We start from the raw sequence: 20,415 nt of genomic DNA, 5'->3' as shown, positions 1-20,415 counted from the left end.
ACAAAGCCATTTGGTAGAAGATGCTAATTTAAACTTAAAGAAAAATAACAGCTTTAAAAGGGGAAGGGAGGAGGGAGTTTTAATGCTTCATAAAAAAACCACAACAGCTTGTGATCGTTACGTATATCTCAGGAGTCAGAGGACTCAGTCAGAGCAGTGAGGCAAATTGTCAGGGATGAGCTGTTCTGGGACAAAGGAAGCTACAGAAGATGCACTGCCTTACACAAGTTTTATTTGAATTTGTACTTGCAGAACCCTCTAGCACCTATACCTAGCTGCAAGGTTTAGTTACCTATTCCTTAGTCTCTCTCGCCCCTTCTTAAAACATAGCAAGGAGATATTCTGCCACATTGCCATCATCCACAGCAAATTCATGTCCTATGCACTGCTCTTTTCAGGAAGTTTCTATAACAGCGGGGAAAAAAAATCTCTGAAGTTCACTGAACACTCTGAGAAGCGAGACAACCCCTGGTTTTTGGTTCATAAAGAAAATCTACCAAAAACCCCCACCACCACACAAATCCAAGAAAGATCCAAGTTAATAGGATCTTTCACTGCCCTCTGCTGTTACCAGTCATTTAGCTTCCAATTTACTCTTTAATAACGTCGGGCTGGGGCTCAGGGCTGGCAGCGTCCCAGCCCCTTTCTCAGGCGGGTTGGAGCCGCAGCTTGCAAATATGCTGAAGTTTAATGCAATCTGTCTTCTTTGGTAATCACATTCCGCCCGCACTGCATGCAATAAAGATGTATCGGTAAATGCATTTGCTAAAGATATACTCCACTGAAAAGGCTACAGGCCTGATTTACAGGAGGCAAGGAGGAAGCATCAGGTAAGGGAGGCTGGCAATAGATGCGCCAGTGCTCTGCGCACAGCAACAGAGGGCACGGATTGTGCAGCGGCAGCGCAGGCACCGCTTTACTTTAAAGCTGAGAAAGAAAAAGAAACCACACGTTTTGGGAGCTGGGGACTTCAAAGATATCAGAGAAAAGCCCTTTCCCTGGCAGCTTTAACCTTGCTGATTTGCAGACATACAAAGACCTTCTTTGTAAACAGGAAGGAAAAAAATTCCACTAGGACTAGCAACAACATTTGGTCTAATATATCCTGACAATTTTCCCATCTCCTTCTGTCGGGCTTCTTCTGGGAGCCGGCTGGCAGCTTGTTTCATGTTATACTTAAATCAGGCATACAGCTTCCCCTTACAATGCTAATGCGACAGAGAAAGACTGCTTCTATGAAATCTCCGCCTCTCCCCCGCCCTTTGCATCAGTAATCCCATGAGAGGAGTCTCAGTTTTCTATTCCCGGAAGGCTCCATCCTTTTCCCCAAATCCACCTTACTACAGTCTCAGCACCTTTTGGAGAATTTTCTAACCCGCCCACAAAAAAAGAAAAGCCTGCCCTTGAGGGACACCTGACCCACTGAATTCTCACGTGGGGAACAGCATCCTGTACGCTCCAGACATCCCAGGCAGCAGCCTAGGTCTTACCACTCACTTTTCCCAAGACCGTATCCTAGTTGTAACGTCCAAATACTTCATTTTTCCTTTCTCCTTCGCTTGTTTCAATAGCCAGCAATTCTTCCAAGGTACTGAGCAGCCGCTGTCCTAAGGCATCAACAGAACCTACTAGGGCTCTGCACCGCAGAAGGAAGAGCCATAAGGCTTGCTGGCCCCCCGCACAAGATGAACAGTTTTTAGGAGTGTGCAATTTTCTTAACAGGCGGCAGCTTTGCCCAGTAAAGCAGCTTTCCTCATGCAGCAACGAAAGGAAGCAAGACCTCCAACTGCGAAGTCCCATAACAGGAGGATGTTTAGAGCCCATTCAAAATGTTGCTGATACTGGCAAAATGGATTTGCCTGCTGTTCGCGATATACAGCGTCCAAGAAGGCAAAACTTGGGAAAATTATTGTGACTGACTTTGAAACCTAGGAGCATCAGTGCTACTGTTCTGGGGGCAGCTGAGTATAACAGGACCCACTGACAGGAGTGAAGCTGGGCCGTACCACAGTGTGACTGGGAAATGTGGAATGAATGTGGGAAAACGGATCCCAAAGAAAAATTGTCTCCTATGAACATTGCAATTTGACTAACAGATACCACAGCTCTCAGAAACACTTCCCATGCAAAACAAGACAGCAAAGCCAGCAAGTACAGCAGGGAGGCTTTTGTTACCTTCTGAGCTGCACTAACGCAGCGCTGATACTCCTTAGCCAGCTCCGAGCATTTGAGCACTTCATGTTTGTTTTCTTGGTAGCACTTCAGAATTTCAGATTGCAGGCTTGCACAGACAGGATCAGTGTTCCTCCTCCTGCAGGGAAAACAAGCACAGAAAGATATGTGAAGAGGAGTTTTCACCCATTTACTACCATTTTACCAGTGACACACGTACTAATCTTGTGTTGGAGTCACCTAGCCCTAAAAAAATAAACTGGTGGGAACAGCAATCACCACAGTGGGTCAAATGACCGACAGTGTCTTTCAGCCAAAAAATCCAGAGTAGTTAGCAGAAAGAAGGAATACTTTCTTTCCAGGTTGGTGTCGAGGGCTGTTTTACCCTTAGATAAAACATTATCTCTCCTCTGCAGTCGGGGGCGGGGGGGGGGGGGGGCTGGTATATATATCAGTTCCAAGAGGTTCAACAATTTCCTCAGCTCACATTGGAAATCTTTGGCAGAACTCAGGAATCCTGGCTGGGCCTGCGCTAGATCTGTAACAGTCTGACAAGGAACTGAACGGACTGGTTGAATAAGCCGCTTCAATCTATTGAATTCTCATCTATTTAAACACTTCAAAAAATCCAACGTGTTTGGAAGCACTGCAATTCTAGTGACTAGAAAAAAACAGAATAATAGCAAGACCAGATATCTTCTTCTTTGTATTTGTGAAGCAATTAGTACTCGTACCCCCTAAGTGGCATTGACAGCTACCCAAGAACAATTAGGGATGATGTTCTTATACTCTAATGTGCACATGTACATATGGCACATCATCAGCAACAGTACCAATGAAGGGGAAGGTCGTTGTAAAAAATACCGGCAACAATGGCACAAACACAGTAACAACAGTGTCATCAGCTGCACAGACAGGCAGACACAAATTGCAGGAATCTGCAGCACAATTGCCATGGTATGTTTTACCAGAGAACAAGAGAACATATGCTTAGGTGTAGCAATCCTCAGATGTCGCCTCCTAAACCATAAATCCATTTAATTCCTTGCATTTTCTGCCCCAATGTGCTTAGAGAGATCTGTGCCCAAATATCAAACGCACCTCTTCCTTCCAAAGCGCTTGATGCTACAGGCAGGCATTAATGCCGTGCTATGATGTATTTATTCATTTCCACGTAACAACAGGCGCTCATTCAGCAACAGGGCTTCAGTAATCAGGCAGGAAGAAAACACGGCCTGATCCTGGGCAGGTCTCATTCTCTCAGGTGGAACAGATTTCTAAAAAAACATGAAATCTTAAACCAAGATCTTCTAAAAGCTTTTGGAGAGCTCAGATATGAGTTTCCAAATCACGCTCGTTTTTGTAAGGTGGTCAGGAAAGCAAGTAGAAAAGGCCAAAAGAAGAAAAAAAATGTCTGTCCTTTCCATATCAGCAACCTGGTTGCTCCCTCAAAGTAGTTTGGTTGAGACATACTCCAAATGATACTTCTTCACTCCTCAGTCCTACTGCCAACATACATGGACAGACTGAGAATTTATCAGTAACAGGATGACAGCCACACTCTAAAACACTGAGGTTTGGATCAGAAACCACCAAAGATACTACAGAGACTTCTTTTCCCACCTCTTCACTAATCTTACAGCTTTTAGAAGAAACTTATTCCATGCGCAGTCCCTAGAGGCAAGTGTGCATTTCTAATTTCTATGTTCGATAGCAAATCACCTTTAAAGCCTCTAAAAATCCATATTCTAAAAAATCTTCAAATTTTGGAATAGAAAAGAACCCAGGGAGAGCTTCAGAAACTCATAATGTTGGCATTTTGCTTTGTCACTAACTTTAATATCACTCTAATCAAATCAGCGAGACTGTGGAAACGATACCAAACAATACCAGGTCAGGAAATACCACCAAATCCCTCAATTCATTGAAAAAGTTAAGACTTTTAAAATTAGGTTTTTTAAACTCAGCCATGTTAAATTGAAGGGCGTTTTGTAATTTTCGTGCAGAGAGCTGGAAGAGCAAAAAGGTACAGCGTTCCACAAAACAGTCTGTGTTCATCTGAACCGAACAATACGGTACAAACATCTCGGAGAAATATTTAGAAGAACGCTTGAGGTTGCCATTGTCGGCATGGAGAGCGATAGGAATTGTGCAGGGTTTTTTTGTCTGTTCCTTCACTGTCCCTCCTACAGCATCAGTCTTCATTGCCTAGAGTAAATATAGGACCCATCTGTGGGCTCAGACAGTAGTGCAAAGTCCGTGGCCCTCTTCTCTAGGAGGCACCTTGATGTCTTTAAAAGCCACGTTGTGGTGAGCGAGAAGCCACCCAGTGAGTGTTGCCGCCTAAAGCCTACCAGGGGCAAGGGGTCAATTGGCACAGAGCGGCATGTGTGGCCCAGCGAGTCCCTAAATCAGCGTTCATACATGCCACTTCCCACAACACAGAGGGGATTTACTGGATACCAGGTACCCAGAATCATAACAAGAATATTCTCCTTTATTTCTTCAAAATAAAATCTCAAACTGTGGTTGTGCATCAATCGCACCAGCTTCTCAAAACGGATTTAGAGAAACTAATCAACATGATGCCAAGTTGGTTAAGGTAATTATCAATACAAATTACATAAACCGATACATTAGTGCATTCACAAGTGAACTGGAAATTCAACAGAACCAGTTAAATCCCCACTGAGAATGACATTTCACTTTGGAGCGGGAAGCTAGCGCCGCTCGGGAGATAACCGTCACCGTGCCCCGCCATGCAGCATCATCTAGGAAGCGAAGGGACCAGAAGTAAACGTGAGCTCACCATAAGGAAGCTTATCCTGCAGAGTGCAGGAGTACACAAGCCACCCACGTCCAGCAGACCAGTTCTGGTACCCATCTGGCCTGGAAAGGGTATCTGAACTGCTTTGGTGAGCAATTGCTCAAGGAGCAATCACTACTCCTGCCCTGTCTGACCAAAAGGGATGCCACTCTTCTGCTCGCATTAAGCCTCTCAACTTCAGGTTGCAACATTTCCACGCAAGTGGGAACTACAGCCCTATATATACACCAGCTGCACCTTACAGCTGTCTGGCTTTACTCGTACACATCTGAAAGGAAAAGGAACTAACCACAAAAAACCTGATGGAGACCAGCAGCATCTAACTACAAATATCTCTGTTGAGAGCAATGGCACATTGACTTCCAAGGGACGTGGAGGACCTTCGCCAACTATCTCCCTTCACCCTCAGCCCAGCTCAAGGCTGTTGGCACTGACTAACCTTCAGAAAAATTCATCTTCTGGACACTCCGCTACAATGCTCTTGGTAAACGTCTCATTGTTTAAGGGGTTTTATTATTATTTCTTAAACAACAAGGGGGAAGGAACATGGTGGAGGAGGGATGAGGTTTGAATACATGAAGAGCAGAAGACTAGTATGCTTTGGCCTTTCTTCTAAAATGGGTCACAGTTTTAAGCATAATATGCCACCACCAACTAAGGTAGACAATTAGCCTCTGTCTAAAATAAAATGCGTTGCGATTGCTACTGCTATTATCAAAACAGATATAAGAGGCTCATTTATAGCAGCTAGGAGAAAGGCAAGAGAGAAAGGCAGGGCTGGGAAGGGCTAGGACAATACCTGCAGACAGGGAAGTATGGGAGATGACAATTCCTCGGAAATAAAAACAGGGCATACGGAATATGAAAGATTAAAGCAATAACACACGCTTTCATCTGTTTAAAGGAAGAGGAAAGGAGAAAAGATGACAGGTGGGGAAATGGAAAGGATGAATCTAGAAATAAAACACATTAGCAGTGCCTCCCCCATCATAGCGGGGAAAGAAACCTTTGCCTCGCCACTGTTCAATGGGAAGGCAGGCTACGTAGACATGAAAATCCATGATTTCCAATCTTCCTCTCCCCCTCCCATGGAGGGATCTAAATCAGGTCTTTGTCTGGAAAAGAAGGGAGAGGTTTTCTTAAAATGAAACAAAGGGCATCCTTCTCTCTGCTATCCCTTGAGGTAAGACAGAACAAGCATGATCTTGCTGCATTTTGACACGCCGAGAGTTACCAAATCCTCTCTATCACTGCGTATTCCCCTTACTTTATTTAATAAATGAAATCTCATCAACTTATCCTTCTTCTATTATCACTGCTGACATCAATCTGATAATATTGGCTTGGCGTGGAATCGTGCTAGTATATGTCCTCTTGATATTTAATTTAAGAGAAACGTCTGCAGTGGGGTGAATATGTGAAGCAAGCTTTTTATTACTGGCAGCAGTAAGGACGCTGGGAGTGAATTAGACATTCATCTTAGTCAGGGCCAATCTAGTGGCTCAGAAGAGGTTTTCTTCTTAACCCTCTCCTAACTGTTCAATAGCGGCAGGTAATGGCTGCTCCAGTCAATAACTGCATTCATTTGTCTTGGCAAATTCATTTCTACATGGATATAAACCCCATGAAGAAGTGCTAAGCGTCTGGGAGGTTAAAGCAAGGTTCTTTGAGAATTTCCATCATAAGCTCTGTGATAGTAGGAAGAGTGCTGGTCTAAATGTCCATCAATTAATCAAGAAGCAACACAGCTTCCAAAGACAAACACACAAACTTACTGCAAGAAGCTATTAAGGCAGTATCATCAGGATACAGACCCCATAGACAGAAGGTTTCAAACAGAGCACAACGGCTACCAGCTAGTTGCTGCCGACAGGTTCCCTTTTTGGAAGAAGAATTATGGGCTCAGTATTGGAAAGCAAGGGAAGGCTGGAAGATGTGTATGTATTTGCTAGTCCTTCCACTCAGCTGAAAAAATCAGACTAGCCAAGCAGAGATACAACTTCAATGCTTGAGGACTTGGCAGCTCTTTAGACTAGTGCAAAATCAGTAGCTCCACAGTGAGTACCTCACCACCACTTGGCTTTACCGGGTAGAGCAGCAATTCCAGGTGGAGTTAAGAGCAAGATCTTCTTTACCTTTTACTCTGGGAAACCATTCAAGCTGAGAAAAAACCTCAAGATAGAGACTGATGGTATCTAAACCTGGACATTTCGATACCTCTGCTCAGAAAGTGAAAAACGAAGACACACAGGGTCCCTCGCATAAGCCAACTTTAGAGCAGCTAGCTTCAGCACGCAGCCGCAAGCAGCAACCTAAATGGGGCAGCAACCTGGAATTTCCTGTGGGCTGCAAAATCCAACAACTGGATTAGCTGCTTTCTGCTGCATTATTTGAGTAAGACCAGTGTCTGAGCCAACTTGAGCAAACCGCATTAGTCACCACTGTCACTACAGTGCAGGCAGCCTCAGAGGTCAGCAATGAGGTGCACAGGCAGCACTGCGAGCACAACCCAGGGCACAGCAGCAGATTCTGCATGTCGGGAAGGAATCAGAGACGTGTCCTACAGTTGGTGAGCATGTTTCTATATCCAGGGTACCTTACATGCATTTCAGACTAAGCTCAGTGATGCTCTGGTCACATAAATGTGGTGCGCTGCCATGCTGTACTGTACATATATACAAACCGATAAGTGGTTAACTGACCTGTAAAACTGCATTCTCCCTTGGGTAGCAGTTGGCTCTGATGGCTTCTCTTTAACACGTCAGAAAAATAACTCCAGACAGATGCAATACACAGCACATAGAAAGGTTCCATCCTCTCTCATTATTGCATCCTTGACATTTACAGCAGAAAATTAAACACAATTGAAGCATTTCATTCGCATATAACAAATTCATCAGCACAGAACAAACAGCCAGGAAAGCTAACTTTCAGCATAGGCTGCAGGATGCTGCACTATCACAAAGCAAACACTATGGCCTCGCTACAACCTATGGGATTCCCTGATCTGGCACGTCCGCTTGATAATGTGGCTTGAATGAAAGAGGGAAGAGTGCTGTTGCAGCTGTTTGGCAAGAGAAATAAGAGATGAAAGAAGCTTAATAGATTATCCAAATGTCTACTAAAAATTCAGTAATATTTAAGCTACATAACCTAGCACTGTAAACAAACTGCATGCCTCATGAGGATAAACTAATGTGATCAGGAAGGAAATATTTCTGATCAGCCTCATGTATTCCAAACACTGCTCATCGGGCTTTGCCACTGACCTGGATGGAATACAAGGCTTGCAGAAGTAACATGCTGTGTACAGTCAGAGGGGATGTACTAAAAGAAAAGGTGAAACCTCGTGATAATTTTCATGGGAAGAGGGGCACTACCTCCAAATCTCAGCTGAAGCGGTTGTGTTCCTGTCTTTCTAAATCCTTCCCACATGCCTTGTCACACTGTCTGTCTGCAGCATGCCACGGCACAGCCACAGTATTTCCCCTCTCTTTTTCTCCCCCTTGACAGCTGCGTTTCAACAGTAGGTCACCCGATTCTTTTTCCCTACCTTGTCCATGGAAGTGCCTAGCGAATGCATATTTATAAAGTACTATGAGTTTCTGGATGACTCTGTGACCCTACAAAATTTGTCACTCCAGTACCTCCCAATCTCCATTCCTGTTCTGACAGCTTGTTTGAAGCTGCCACGCAATTCCCCACTGCAATTCGTGCACTCGGCGCACCCTTGTCCTTTCCAGGACAGATACCTCCTTTCCTTCCCATCACAGATAGGCAGAAGCTGTTCTGAAATCTTCTCCTCTGTAAGTAATTAGATTCTACCACTGAAAACAAAAGTTAACAAAAATGTCCAAATCTCAAGTGTCAGCAACTTGTGTCACTGTGCTGCATTCAGTGAAAACAGCCTGACCCAACCACATTTTCTTCATCAAACAAAAAAAACCCAAACTCTAACGCATACAGACTGAAGTGGAAAAATAACTAAAATTTAGCAGTTCTCTGTAACAACCTCTAATTTTGGAAACACAACAACAATCTCTCCATTTCAGTGATGAAATGGATGCAAAGAGATTGTGTGACCCATCCAATGCTGGTTCCAGCTCTTACTCCAACGTATCACAGACTCCCCTGTCCCCCTACACGGTTTATCCTCACGCACAAGCGGTCCTTTCCCGTTTGACCAATGGCCCATCCTAAAAGACTTCAATTTATACTTCATTGTGCTTTGCCAAGTGCAGTTTCAACCAAATTTCACTGGCTTCCTTAGCACGCCATAAGCTGCAGGCACTGGGGTTTTGGTGGTGGGCTGTGGGTCTTTGAGGGAGGAGGAGGGTAGCAATATGCAAAATACCATACAAAACCATACAAAATTAAATTATCCCTATCCTACTGAACCTGCAAACGCAATAACTAATCATCCCTATTAGCATTCTGCATGGCAGATGGCAAGTGGTTTGGAATAATGAGAGACTTTTCCCCACAAGTGGATAATTCCAATGTACATTTGGATGTAAATTCTTTACTGATTATGATGGTAGAATACTGAGTTATGAGAAACTGCCAGTTTGGAAGATGAAAGGAAAACTACTGCCTCTTCCTTCACTTGCCAAGAGATACAGAAGTTAACAGAACTGGATCTCCTGCCCACAAAGCCATGCACCATTTTTTCCAAAGATGCCAAGCTACTAAAAGTTGACTAGCAAAGATGAAGAGCCTAAAGTTAGCAGCAAAACGGTCTCTGGAAGCCAAGCAGGAATGAGTCAGAATCTTGTTGCTGGAAGGAGTTCTCTGAATCAGAAAGGAAGCTGGCTCAGCTCCCACAAGGCAGAAAAGCAATATAGCAAGCAATAACTGAATCTGAAAACAACACACAGCCCAACAAGTGACCCGAATAGGGATTTTCTTTCTTCAGATAAAAAACAACATCCAAAAACCGGTTAAGATTTCAGGTCAGGAAGGGAATGCAGGCAGCTTACAGAATGCATGCAGCACTGGCCCTAAGAATATATGGGTCGTGGTAGCGCTACGAGGTCTCGGGGTTAGCTGGGGAACTGCCTGCCGGGAGACTGCTGGGCCCATATTCTTTCTTGGTCTATTAAACCTCTCCCCAAAAAGTCTTCTAAAGAAAGTACTGAAGATGCGATATGCTGATTTCATATAACCGCGAGACATGAGGGACAGACAGGGTCAGTAAATTTTTCCTATGCGAGATGATCTCATAATGATGTCGGACTGCTAACAAAACGTTCTTTTTAAAAGAAAACCCTGACCACTCGTTTGAACAGCAGTTACTTTTCTAAAATGCCACTAAGCACTGTACTAGGTCCCTACAGTTTCCACCAGAGTACACAAAGGGTATCAGCAACGGACAAAAATGTGAGTCCATTAGTATATTCTGCACTGACAGAGTGGCATATCCTGCCAAAGGTGCGGAAACAAATTTTCAGAGGAGAATGAAGCTGCCAGCATTAAAGTTCAGGTGGGATCTGAAGCTAAACATTCACCTTATTAAAAAAAAATCCCCTTGCTTCTGCCCACGTGCTCTCATCTTCAAAACCACAGTGCCCCCTTTTACCACGCTGTGCAATTTGCCGAGTACTGACTCAGCAAGATCCCCACGAAGCAGCTACTCATCCCCCAGCGAACATCAAAAATGGTGCTTTCAAAGAACACACACAAAGCCTTGAAGTCTGTTTCTGGGGGGAGGTTGGGAGATTTTTTTCTTTTTCTTCTTTGTTTTTAAATAAATATTATCATTTCAAGAAGTACTTATTATCATTTCAAGAAGTACTCAGAGAATTGAAAAAATCCTTATAGAAAATAATTTAGGTAACATGGTTTTAAGTTTGGAGAAGAGCAGATGAAATGTCTCGGGTGAGTTAATGAGACCCATGCCTACTCGAGGCTGCTCCATCGCGCTGTTAGTGGCACTCACAGTCAGCACAACGCCGAGCTCTCTCCGAAGAAACAATATTCATCCCTGAACAAGCAAGTGCTCCTGTCTGCCAAACGCCACTTTTTTGGGCCAAACCAGTTACGATTGTGGTTGGTGAGGTATGTGTTTGTCCCAGACAGGCAGGCAAGAGACGCTTCCAGGACTAACGAGGACAAGGAAAGGATAGGAAGGAAGAACCAGCCCCAGCAAGGTCATCTCACAGTCGGCTGAGTACCCCCGGATCTTGAGACTCCAGAAGCTGATGGGACCCCATAGCCTAGAAACCTATTTTATCAGAGTAACTTCATGAACTATCAAAATCACACCAAATAAATAAATAATGAAATAAATTAAGTCATTGAAGCCTGGTCTGATGGCAGAGATGGTTTTTCTCTCCCTTTATGACGGAGGAAAGGACCTCAATCTCTCATCAGCCAACATCAAACACCACCAGCTTCCTCTGTGCAGCCGGATCACCACGACAGAAGGCGTCCACAGCTGTCCTGCCACAGTCCTTACTTCCTCAGAAGCTGGAGATACAGAAGCTCTGACCTGCACAACAAACTATTTCTCTCCTCAAATTTCCCCCACTGGTACTTGCCTTTGGTCTCTCCTGTCATCCCTCCATCACTCCAGGGGACGACTCTGACTCAACAGTAAGTAAAGACATTTTGCACAGCACGTATAATCCAGAATCAGGAATACAATTACTGTTCAAAATAGCAACATTGCCCTTGAAATCAGTTGCTACTGAATTAATGACCAGATTGTTAGGAGCGTTACCTCAACTTTGCCTTAGGCTGCTAATTAGCAAACAAGTCATTAATTCACTGGTAACAAGTGGTTTCTCAGGCATTATTGCTTCTGACATCTTTAATTCACCACTCTTTTTGGAAAGCTTCCCCAGACAACTTTAACCTCAATCCTCTACAAATCAAACCCGTGCCACTGCCACCAGCTCACCATACACCACACGCGCTGGAAGACAGAGGCAGAAAAACACAGCAGGAATAAGCTGAGCTGGGTCATTAATTAATATTCATCATACTTTCCCAACTCAGGCCAAGAGGGGCGGGGGGACCAAAGGCACAATAAGCTCTGGACTTTGCTGTGGACCTGGCGTTACATCTAAATACACAAGAAATATTATGAAACCTGGAGAAACCTTGCTTCCACCATGGTACACAGTGGAATATGTAATTCCCCATCTGAGGGCAGAGATCTGCTTCTATTTTCACTGCATTCTCCATGATAAAGAGCTTTGAACTGAAATATTTCATGTACTCTGATGCACAAAGCACGTCTGAGGTTTGTTTTAACAGCTGCACAAATACCCATGCTTTTGAAAACAAACTGGATTTGGCCTGCCAACAAACCCTGATCTAAGGGTTTTATAATGGCAACATTACTGCAGAATACAAGTGCTTTCCATGTAAAAATCGATTGCAATGGAAACATCCCTAATAGACTACACGGAGTCTTTGGCACCTCTCCCTTTGCTATTCCAGTCTTTGCTATTCAGGTCTTTATAAATTCCCAATCCCTACCAATGCACCTTTGAAGAAATGCTCTTGCAATTTTGAAAAGATGTATTAATATTTTACACAAGTTTCTCAGCACTAACAGAACTGCAAACTCAGTTCATTGGACTGATTTATTAGTCATCCCTCATCACGCATGATATCATCATGCAGACGATCCTGTGAATACTAGATTAGAATATAATTTTACTAACTGGGCAAAAGGAAAGTCTTATTTAGAACCGGCATCTGTGTAACCCCCAAGAACTGAACTTCAGAAAGAAGATTTGACAGCTTGGATAAAGTATACAATCTAATAGATTTGCAAGATTTAAAACTCTGTTCAAAAGAAGAATAATCTGGCCCAACTGGAACATTTACACAAATCCATTACACACATTCGACTTCTATTACCACATACCATATTCCTGAAGTAGTAGGGGAACATACCTTGCTTGGAAATCAATGCACTGGTACAAACAGTTGCTTAACAACAGGCCTTCCAGAACTCCTAAAGTAAATGTTTACATGGTCATGTACATGAATGAAGGTCTTTGGGAAGCAGAACTGAAAACGATCAGAAGGTTTTCCTTTCGGTAAAATTCACACCATGTAAAATGACACAAAGTCAAAATGGACCCATCTACTCTTTTACACTCTTTTGAAATAACTTTGGGGAAAGTCGTGCCTTATAGCCTCTTACAGCAATATTCCAATTTCCTACTAAGAGCAACTTTATAAACGTGAGAAACAGCAAAGCTTCGACTAATAACTCATCTCTTTAAATAAAGATTACATGAAACAGACCCAGCACAGACAGAAGCAGGAACAACTAACAGAAACCAAGCACTGAGGGAAGACCAGGACTGGGATGGAGCCAGGGCGGTTTTTGTGAAGGTATCATTATCGCAGGGCACAAAAGCACCATGTTGAGATAAGGCTGGGGATGAGCTCCCAGCAGTAATCAGTCTTTCATTCCTGAAAACTCTTAAATCCCTATTGCAGAGGCTCTTAATTTCAACACTGAATTAATCATTTATCTAATCTAATGATAGGAGAAATCCCAGAGCAATTTTGTTTGAAAACTATATTGTCTTTACCCTTCTTCTCCTTGGGCTTCACGACTGTCCACATAATAACTATTTCAGAGCTTGACTCCTGGGCACAGCCCTCTGTTGAGATACCTGAGGCCTCGTAGTAGATTTCAAGATTAATAAACTCAAGTATCACCACAATTATCACCACATAAGTGTCTTATAAACTTTCCAGATCTACACAAACAAGAAAAAAAAAAAAAAGAAAAACAAAAAAAGAAAAGGCAGTTCCTCTAGGTTGCAGTTAGTGTTGCCAGTTTAACTGAGGGGCCACCAGCCTCCTAAAATTTTATGCAATTCAATAAAACCTTCATTTCCATGAGTACTGAAAGCTAGCCATAAAGTCCCTGTTCCCAGCAGACAGTCCATCTATGAACTTTCTCCCTGTGGTTCTCTGCTCCAGGTTCAGCCCAGGAAGGTACTCACTACGTGCCCGTTTCTCTAACGTAATCACCTTAAACTCTCATGTCCATTAAGTTTAAAGATCTTAGGACCATTAAATGGAACTCTTAGATACTAAGTCCCATATGGAGTAAATCTCTTTGGCAGTTTCTCCACTGGAAAGCTGCCTTGGATTCAAGGCTGATCTCTATCAGGATGAGATACCGACGTTCTTTATGCACTCCTTGATAATGGCGCAAAGCATATGCAGTCCTCTCAGCACAACGCGCAAAGCAACACAGGCATCGGTAAGCAGCTTCAGAAACAATTCTGCAAACTATAAGGAGATCTCAGAGGGAAACTCAGCTTCAGAACAATTTTATCTTTTAACAGCTTCCTAATCCCCTCACCCCACTCCTGCAGCTTTACCTTTTAGAGACAGTCACACCCCCACCCATGCCAATTCTTGCATCCAAATTTAACAACTACAAAAATAAAATACAAATGTGATAAAACAACCTTCACAAAAGAAAATAAATCAAATTTTCAAAAAAACAGCATTTTGAGGATAAACCTAGAGTGCCTGCACTAAGCCATAACCTCTTTACTGATGTTTTTTTCCTTCCCCTTAACAGATTCAGGGACTGTAATGACATTTAATCCTCAGAAGCTAATCTAAATGTAACACTCAAAAGAAAACAAAGACAACGCAACGGAAAAAAAAATTTGGCCACTGCCTTTTGGGAGTGCTGCTTTATCCCCGGAGCGAACACATTAATAGAGCTTGGAATGAAATGCCATTTTATTCTCTGTAGCGGGGAGGGGATTAGCAAGTTGTCTTCTCTAAACCCAGTCTGAGTCATGGCTCTATGAACACTGAGAAAAGGACGTGGAGCAAAGTGAAGGGCGGGGAGCACTGGCTTTTTATTTACACGCTGCTTCCTTTGTGGGTGGTTACTGATGTGCACAGCTTGCTAACCAGGGAAGGAAGGGGGAAAAAAGTTCTAGGTCCCCAGACTTTAATTCTGTTGGTTAACAAAAGAGAAAAATAATAATGCAGCAATTATAACAACATCATTGAGACAATATGTCCGTGGCAACTGTCCAATTCACCACAGCATGTAAGCAACAAGGGCAAGTTGCTTAAGGTGCTGAAAGCTGTGCTCGGTGCTTTCTTGTTGCTAGGATCTTCTTCCTGGGAGAAAGAAACAGGTTGGACAGAGCCCAGAACAAAGCAGGAGATGCTGCGGTAGGAGGAAGACGGAGACAGGAGCAGGCTGGGTTCAGGTGAAGAGATGAGGAACAAAATCCATTGCACAAGTCAGGCCGTGCAGGCATCAAGCCTAGCGTCCTGCCTTGAAGTAGAAACCAAGAACTAATGACTGTGTCAGTGATTTTGTATGAAGCTCAGCACTAAGTACTTCACTTATGTTTCTGTACAAAGGGAGATAGGAAGGTTTACCTGCCTGCCTCACAAGCGTGCTGTGAAGGGCCACTGGTGGAAAGCTTGTACAATATTCTTAAGTCCTGCAATGTTTGATAATCATTGAGGAGAAGAAATAGTCTGTGGAACACTTGACCACTTGTGCAGAGCTGTTGGTGTTAATAACGGAATTACAGAAGTCAATAAATGCCAAGAAAACATTGGGGTTTTTTTGTTTCAGATATTTCTTATTTTTGCTTCAACGTGGACTCTGAAAAACAGGGTACTTGCTGTGGACACAGCCCAGCTCTATTCCCCTCTTCCTCCATCAGCTATGCTGATATACAACGGCAGAAGACAACAAATACAGGGTAGATTGGTCTCGCAAGGCACAAGTGCCAGGGGCAGGTCAGAGTTCAGTGAAACAGGGATGAAATAAGGTGGGGAAGAGACACCCTGGGAAGGACACGCACTCTCCTCTGCAGATGGAGAAAGTACCGCTCCTGGTTACACTCCTTTCGTTACAGGAGCTGCCGCAGTCCAGCACTGGAAGCAGGCAGACCTGCGCTTCATTCATACTTTGGCTATATTCCAGTTCATGTAATTTTGCTGGAGTGTCAGTTTATTCCTGTCAACCAAGCTACCAGATCTGCGTAAATCAGTCTTACCTATCTTAGCACTTACTGTGCTTGCATGTCTAATACGAAAGCGCAAAACAGGATGAGCAAACTATTCTTTCCACTGAAGTCACAGGATCTTGTAATTTATTACCATAAACAGGCTGTAGAAAGGCTTGAATGTATGACACCTAACAAGAGGACCTCACAACACGCAGACTTCAAGTCCTACCAATTAAGCATGAACGCCAACGTACGAAGGAAGTTTCCGTGTCCCTGTCCCAGCCGTATCATGACCCACACCCGAGGCACGTGTACTCTTTAAGAGTGTTTGTACAGCATATTGTACACCAGGGCAACGGTCCCAAAAACGATCACTGCGTGCTGCTGGAAGAGATGCGTACGCTGCAGGCTGATGGGGCAAAGCAATGATTCTTCCTGCGTGTACAATTATCAAAGGGCGTTATCAATCCCAGTTCATGCACTCCAACACGCAGCTCAGTGCAATCCTGGCTATTACTGGCAATTTCTGCTGTAAAGAAGTAGAAAGTATGATGTTCACTTTCTCCCTCAGCTTCACTAGTGCCACACAGCTTGTCCCTTCTCAAGGCATCCCCCAGCCACATTGTCTTTTCACACAAAATTCACATTAGGGCAGGCGTCTCTTTCGGCTGCAAGGAAGACAGCCTAAGGAATCTGGCCCTTTATGACAGCTCAAGTTCATATGGCCTTCAAATAGAAGGGCATTGTACAATACAGCCAGAAGCCAGGGACCGGCAGATGATGAAGGCTCAAAGCAAAGGGGAAGGAACCCCTAAGAGACCATAAACGCATTTTCTGAATCTTGAAAGAAAGAAGTCGTTGGCATTTGTATTGGTCTCGGCCACTAACTTTTATGAGAAATGGTGGCGTTCCAGAGTTTCCTACATTACCAGCCTTCATCTCCACAAGAAAACAGAAAAGACCAAATGAAACTGAAACCTCAGGAACCAAACGTAAGACTACCGTAAAAAATAGGTTAGTTACAATCCGTAGTAGCAAGTAAAGAACATAATCCAAGGTCCCAATCTCTTTCTTTACAAAGTCACAAGGATAAATCATTGCTACATGCGTTCCCAACAACTGATCGCACATCTGCAGAAGCAAATCCAAGAAAAGACTGAACTGATCAAAGACTGTCAGAACTTTATGTCCTATGAATTTTTAAAATTTTTATTTAAAAAACAGAATTTAGAATTCTACTATGGAAAACTGCATGAAAACACACGCAATGTGTTAGCTGCCTTGTTTTGGCTTCTTTAGCAACTTATTGCTTGACTGTCCAAACAAAAATGTGAAATTACAACAGGTTATGTGATGCTTTGGCAGCCAAACATAATTTTAAATAAAGACAGCACAATATACTGCACACCCCACTAACATATTCATCACTACTATATTATCTATTTATGCAATTAAGTATCATACAGTCTGGACTGGACCCAACTGGACTACATATGTTGCTACTCCAGTTTACTGCGTGTTGGCCAACTGTTTACCCAACTGAGATCCGCATGCTGCTCTTGACAGTGTAATTGCTTTGGACTCATTAATATTAAAGAATTATAGAAAATATTTTTTCTTGGACAGCTGTTAGTGCATGTGGAACAATAAAGCTATATAACACTACTGGCAAATACAAATGGAATTTAGACACAATTTAAAAAGACAACGTTAAAGGTCCACTAATTGTGCCAAGGCCAATAAAAAAAAGTCAGAAAAATCATTTCACCCATTCTAAGAAAACATTCATGATAATTACAGCTCTAGTTTGATTGATATTTACAGGGCTAAGATTTAGGCTGTTTACCTTTTTCCTCCTTGGACAATGAAAACTTTGGAAGGGGGGCCATCCTTCCTACTCCCACGCACTAGCCCAATGCTGCAATGTGTAGCTTAAACACGTTGGGTCAAAGTTTGAACAGATTGAACATGTTCCATTGCCATTTTGAAAACCCTAGCAAATATTCCCATTTAATGTGAAAGTCCATGTCTTCTCCCTCATTCTCCCTTTTAAGATCTAACAACTTTATACTAAATTCTGTCAAGCTTGGCACAGAAAGAGAGGATGCTAGCTTACAACTCCTCAGCCCCCTAAATACCCGACGGGAGGTAACTTTACACTCCGTTTACGGGACTATCCAGAGGCTACACGCAGAGCGTTCTGAAATGCAACTGCTGAAAAGAACAAAAACAGCTCCTCACTTTATCCACTCCTCTGCCTTGGTGGCTGCCTCCTGGTACTGCTCGGATGTCAGCTTGTAGATCTCTGCATTCTGAAACAAAGAATATAATGCTCAGCTCTAAAAATTAAAGGCGTCTCAGATCTTATCCCATCACAAAGTTATCATCTATAATTAATAACGATTTCCAACAACAAACAGCATATTCAGTTCAAAGAACACAAAAAATGCTTAAAAGTTAGTTTTCTTGTCAGCAAAGTGCATCAAGGCCACAACGTGCCTCCCTTCCGTGCTTCACCTTTGCGAAGGGAAGAGGGGAAGAGGTCGCTAACAACCGACCGTCAGCTTCGATTATTCCATGGAAGCACAAAACCAAGGTGTTTCCAGCACCGAGTTATTTTGAGTTAGGTTGTGTTTTGTTCTCTTTTTTTCATTAATTGCTGTGAAGGATCTTGTAAGTTACTGACGTGCAAGTATCAAAATTGGCTGCTAGCACTGGAAAATCCATTTTACATTTCAGTGCTTCTACTTACGTTACTTATTCTTTAAAAGAAAATTATGCAGCCTGTTTCCCTTTTAACAACACAGGGAGGCGTATCAGGTATCAGTTAAGGCACTGCCAAACAGAGTCTGGAGTGTCTTGCTGCAGGGCTTAAGAGGTTTGCATTAAATTCTCCTGAGCTTGCACGGAAAGAGTTTTAGTTCACAACTGCTCAGCCGCTGAACATGGAGGATGAATTCCTCCTCTCGGCTGCCCTTACGAGCCTCCCAAGCACAAACAGCAGAAAGGAATGGCTGCGCACCCCCAGCGACTTCGCTGCAAGGTCTTGTGCTACTGAACTGCTGATAAAGCTGCTTTAGGCAAAGCCTCTGGACTTTATACTGAAATAGCTGCAATTGCCTCATTCAAAACTCATCTGCAAGGCCCTTAGTCTGAAAAGGCACATGCAGAAAATATGCAATAATCAATCAAAAAAGTGACAAAATGGTATTGAAAGCGAGGACAGCTATTCATTTAGGGCCGGTTCTAGCTGCTATCTCTCCCCAAATTTGGTCATTTTATATAGAATACTATTCTTGCTCTTCTTCATTTATTTTCCCATAAATGCAGCTGTGGTCCTGCGCATGATGAGACGCCACATATTGTTCAGTGGTTAGAAAAAGGAAAGGACAGATATAACTCAAGTTCTATTAGCGGTTCTGCCACTTGTGCAATCTTGGGCGAGTCACCATTCTCCATCTGCAAGCGAGGGATAACAGCTGCCTGTACCACTGAAGTTGTGTGAAGCTTAGCTAATTGGAAGGTTTATACAGGTTTTCAGAGCCTAGGCTTCAAGGTGCTATATTTAAGCGTTTTATCTCTGGAGCCTGAATTTATGTCACATACCAAAAAACCCACAGAACAGACTTTGCTTTTCCAAACTTTGACCTAGGAGACAGACTTAAACTGAGAAATCATGGATGAGTAACCACTTCAAAATGCATTTTGCCAGCAAATTGTCATTAAAGTTTTCATTTACTTACTTGTTACATAATGGTCAAACTTCTAAGCTATTAAACCCATTTTACTCCTTCCTATAATGAAAAGTTCAGATTTTAATGGAGCCTTTTTCTCTGTCCTGTAAACAGACCTCATGACTTTCAGCTCCCTGCTGGTACTTATTCACACATGAAACCACAAGACCTGTGCTTCATTAATTAAATTTGCCATTAAAAATTAAATAATGTGAATAAGTAGATGTAAGCGTTATCTCCATGGGTTTCATAAGTCTCACCGTTTCTCCAATTACTACCCAAGCAATTTTCATATTTCATACTGTCTGATTTCTCAAAGGGACTGGATTTGAGAGATCAAAATGAGAGAAAGTGGGAAAGAGAGAAAGCAAGGTAGTAAAATTAAACATTTTTCAGGCAATAGGAAGTAGCCCCGTCAGATACTATTAGCCTGCAGCACTCTGCAGTGAAACAGCAGCAGGAGAGGAAAACAGGAATGAGTATGTTGTACGTGAGACCCAGCATGAGGTTGGCATTTAACCCACCTAAAGAAAGAAAAAATAGCCAACAGACTCATTTACTGGTTGTCCTGTCGATTAAAGTGGCTGTGGCACAACCTTGCCCGGTTGATTAGAGAGAGTTCAGCTGCCCAGTACTCTGGTCAGCCCCATCTGCAACATCGACTCCTAACACGGTCAAAAATAACTGGGAAAGAAACCAGTATGAA

At 43.0% G+C, this 20,415-nt stretch overlaps 1 protein-coding gene across 5 annotated transcripts in view; it reads right to left on the bottom strand.

Moving 5' to 3' along the window:
- Positions 1 to 20,415, bottom strand: part of CHCHD6 (coiled-coil-helix-coiled-coil-helix domain containing 6) — a 115,215-nt gene that overhangs the window by 35,495 nt on the left and 59,305 nt on the right. For all 5 annotated transcript variants that reach the window (XM_087743525.1, XM_087743528.1, XM_087743527.1 and 2 more), the window contains 2 exons: positions 18,217 to 18,287; positions 2,176 to 2,311 (listed from right to left, as the gene is read on the bottom strand). In XM_087743525.1, coding sequence (XP_087599651.1) covers positions 2,176 to 2,311; positions 18,217 to 18,287 — 207 coding nt within the window. The remainder of the gene's footprint in view (positions 1 to 2,175; positions 2,312 to 18,216; positions 18,288 to 20,415) is intronic.

Source organism: Nipponia nippon, unplaced genomic scaffold (assembly GCF_047370975.1).
Source record: "Nipponia nippon isolate SJK-2023a ecotype South Korea unplaced genomic scaffold, ASM4737097v1 scaffold_9, whole genome shotgun sequence".
Taxonomy (NCBI): domain Eukaryota; kingdom Metazoa; phylum Chordata; class Aves; order Pelecaniformes; family Threskiornithidae; genus Nipponia; species Nipponia nippon.
Note: the sequence above shows the minus strand (reverse complement) of the source record. Positions and strands in the feature narration are given on the sequence as shown.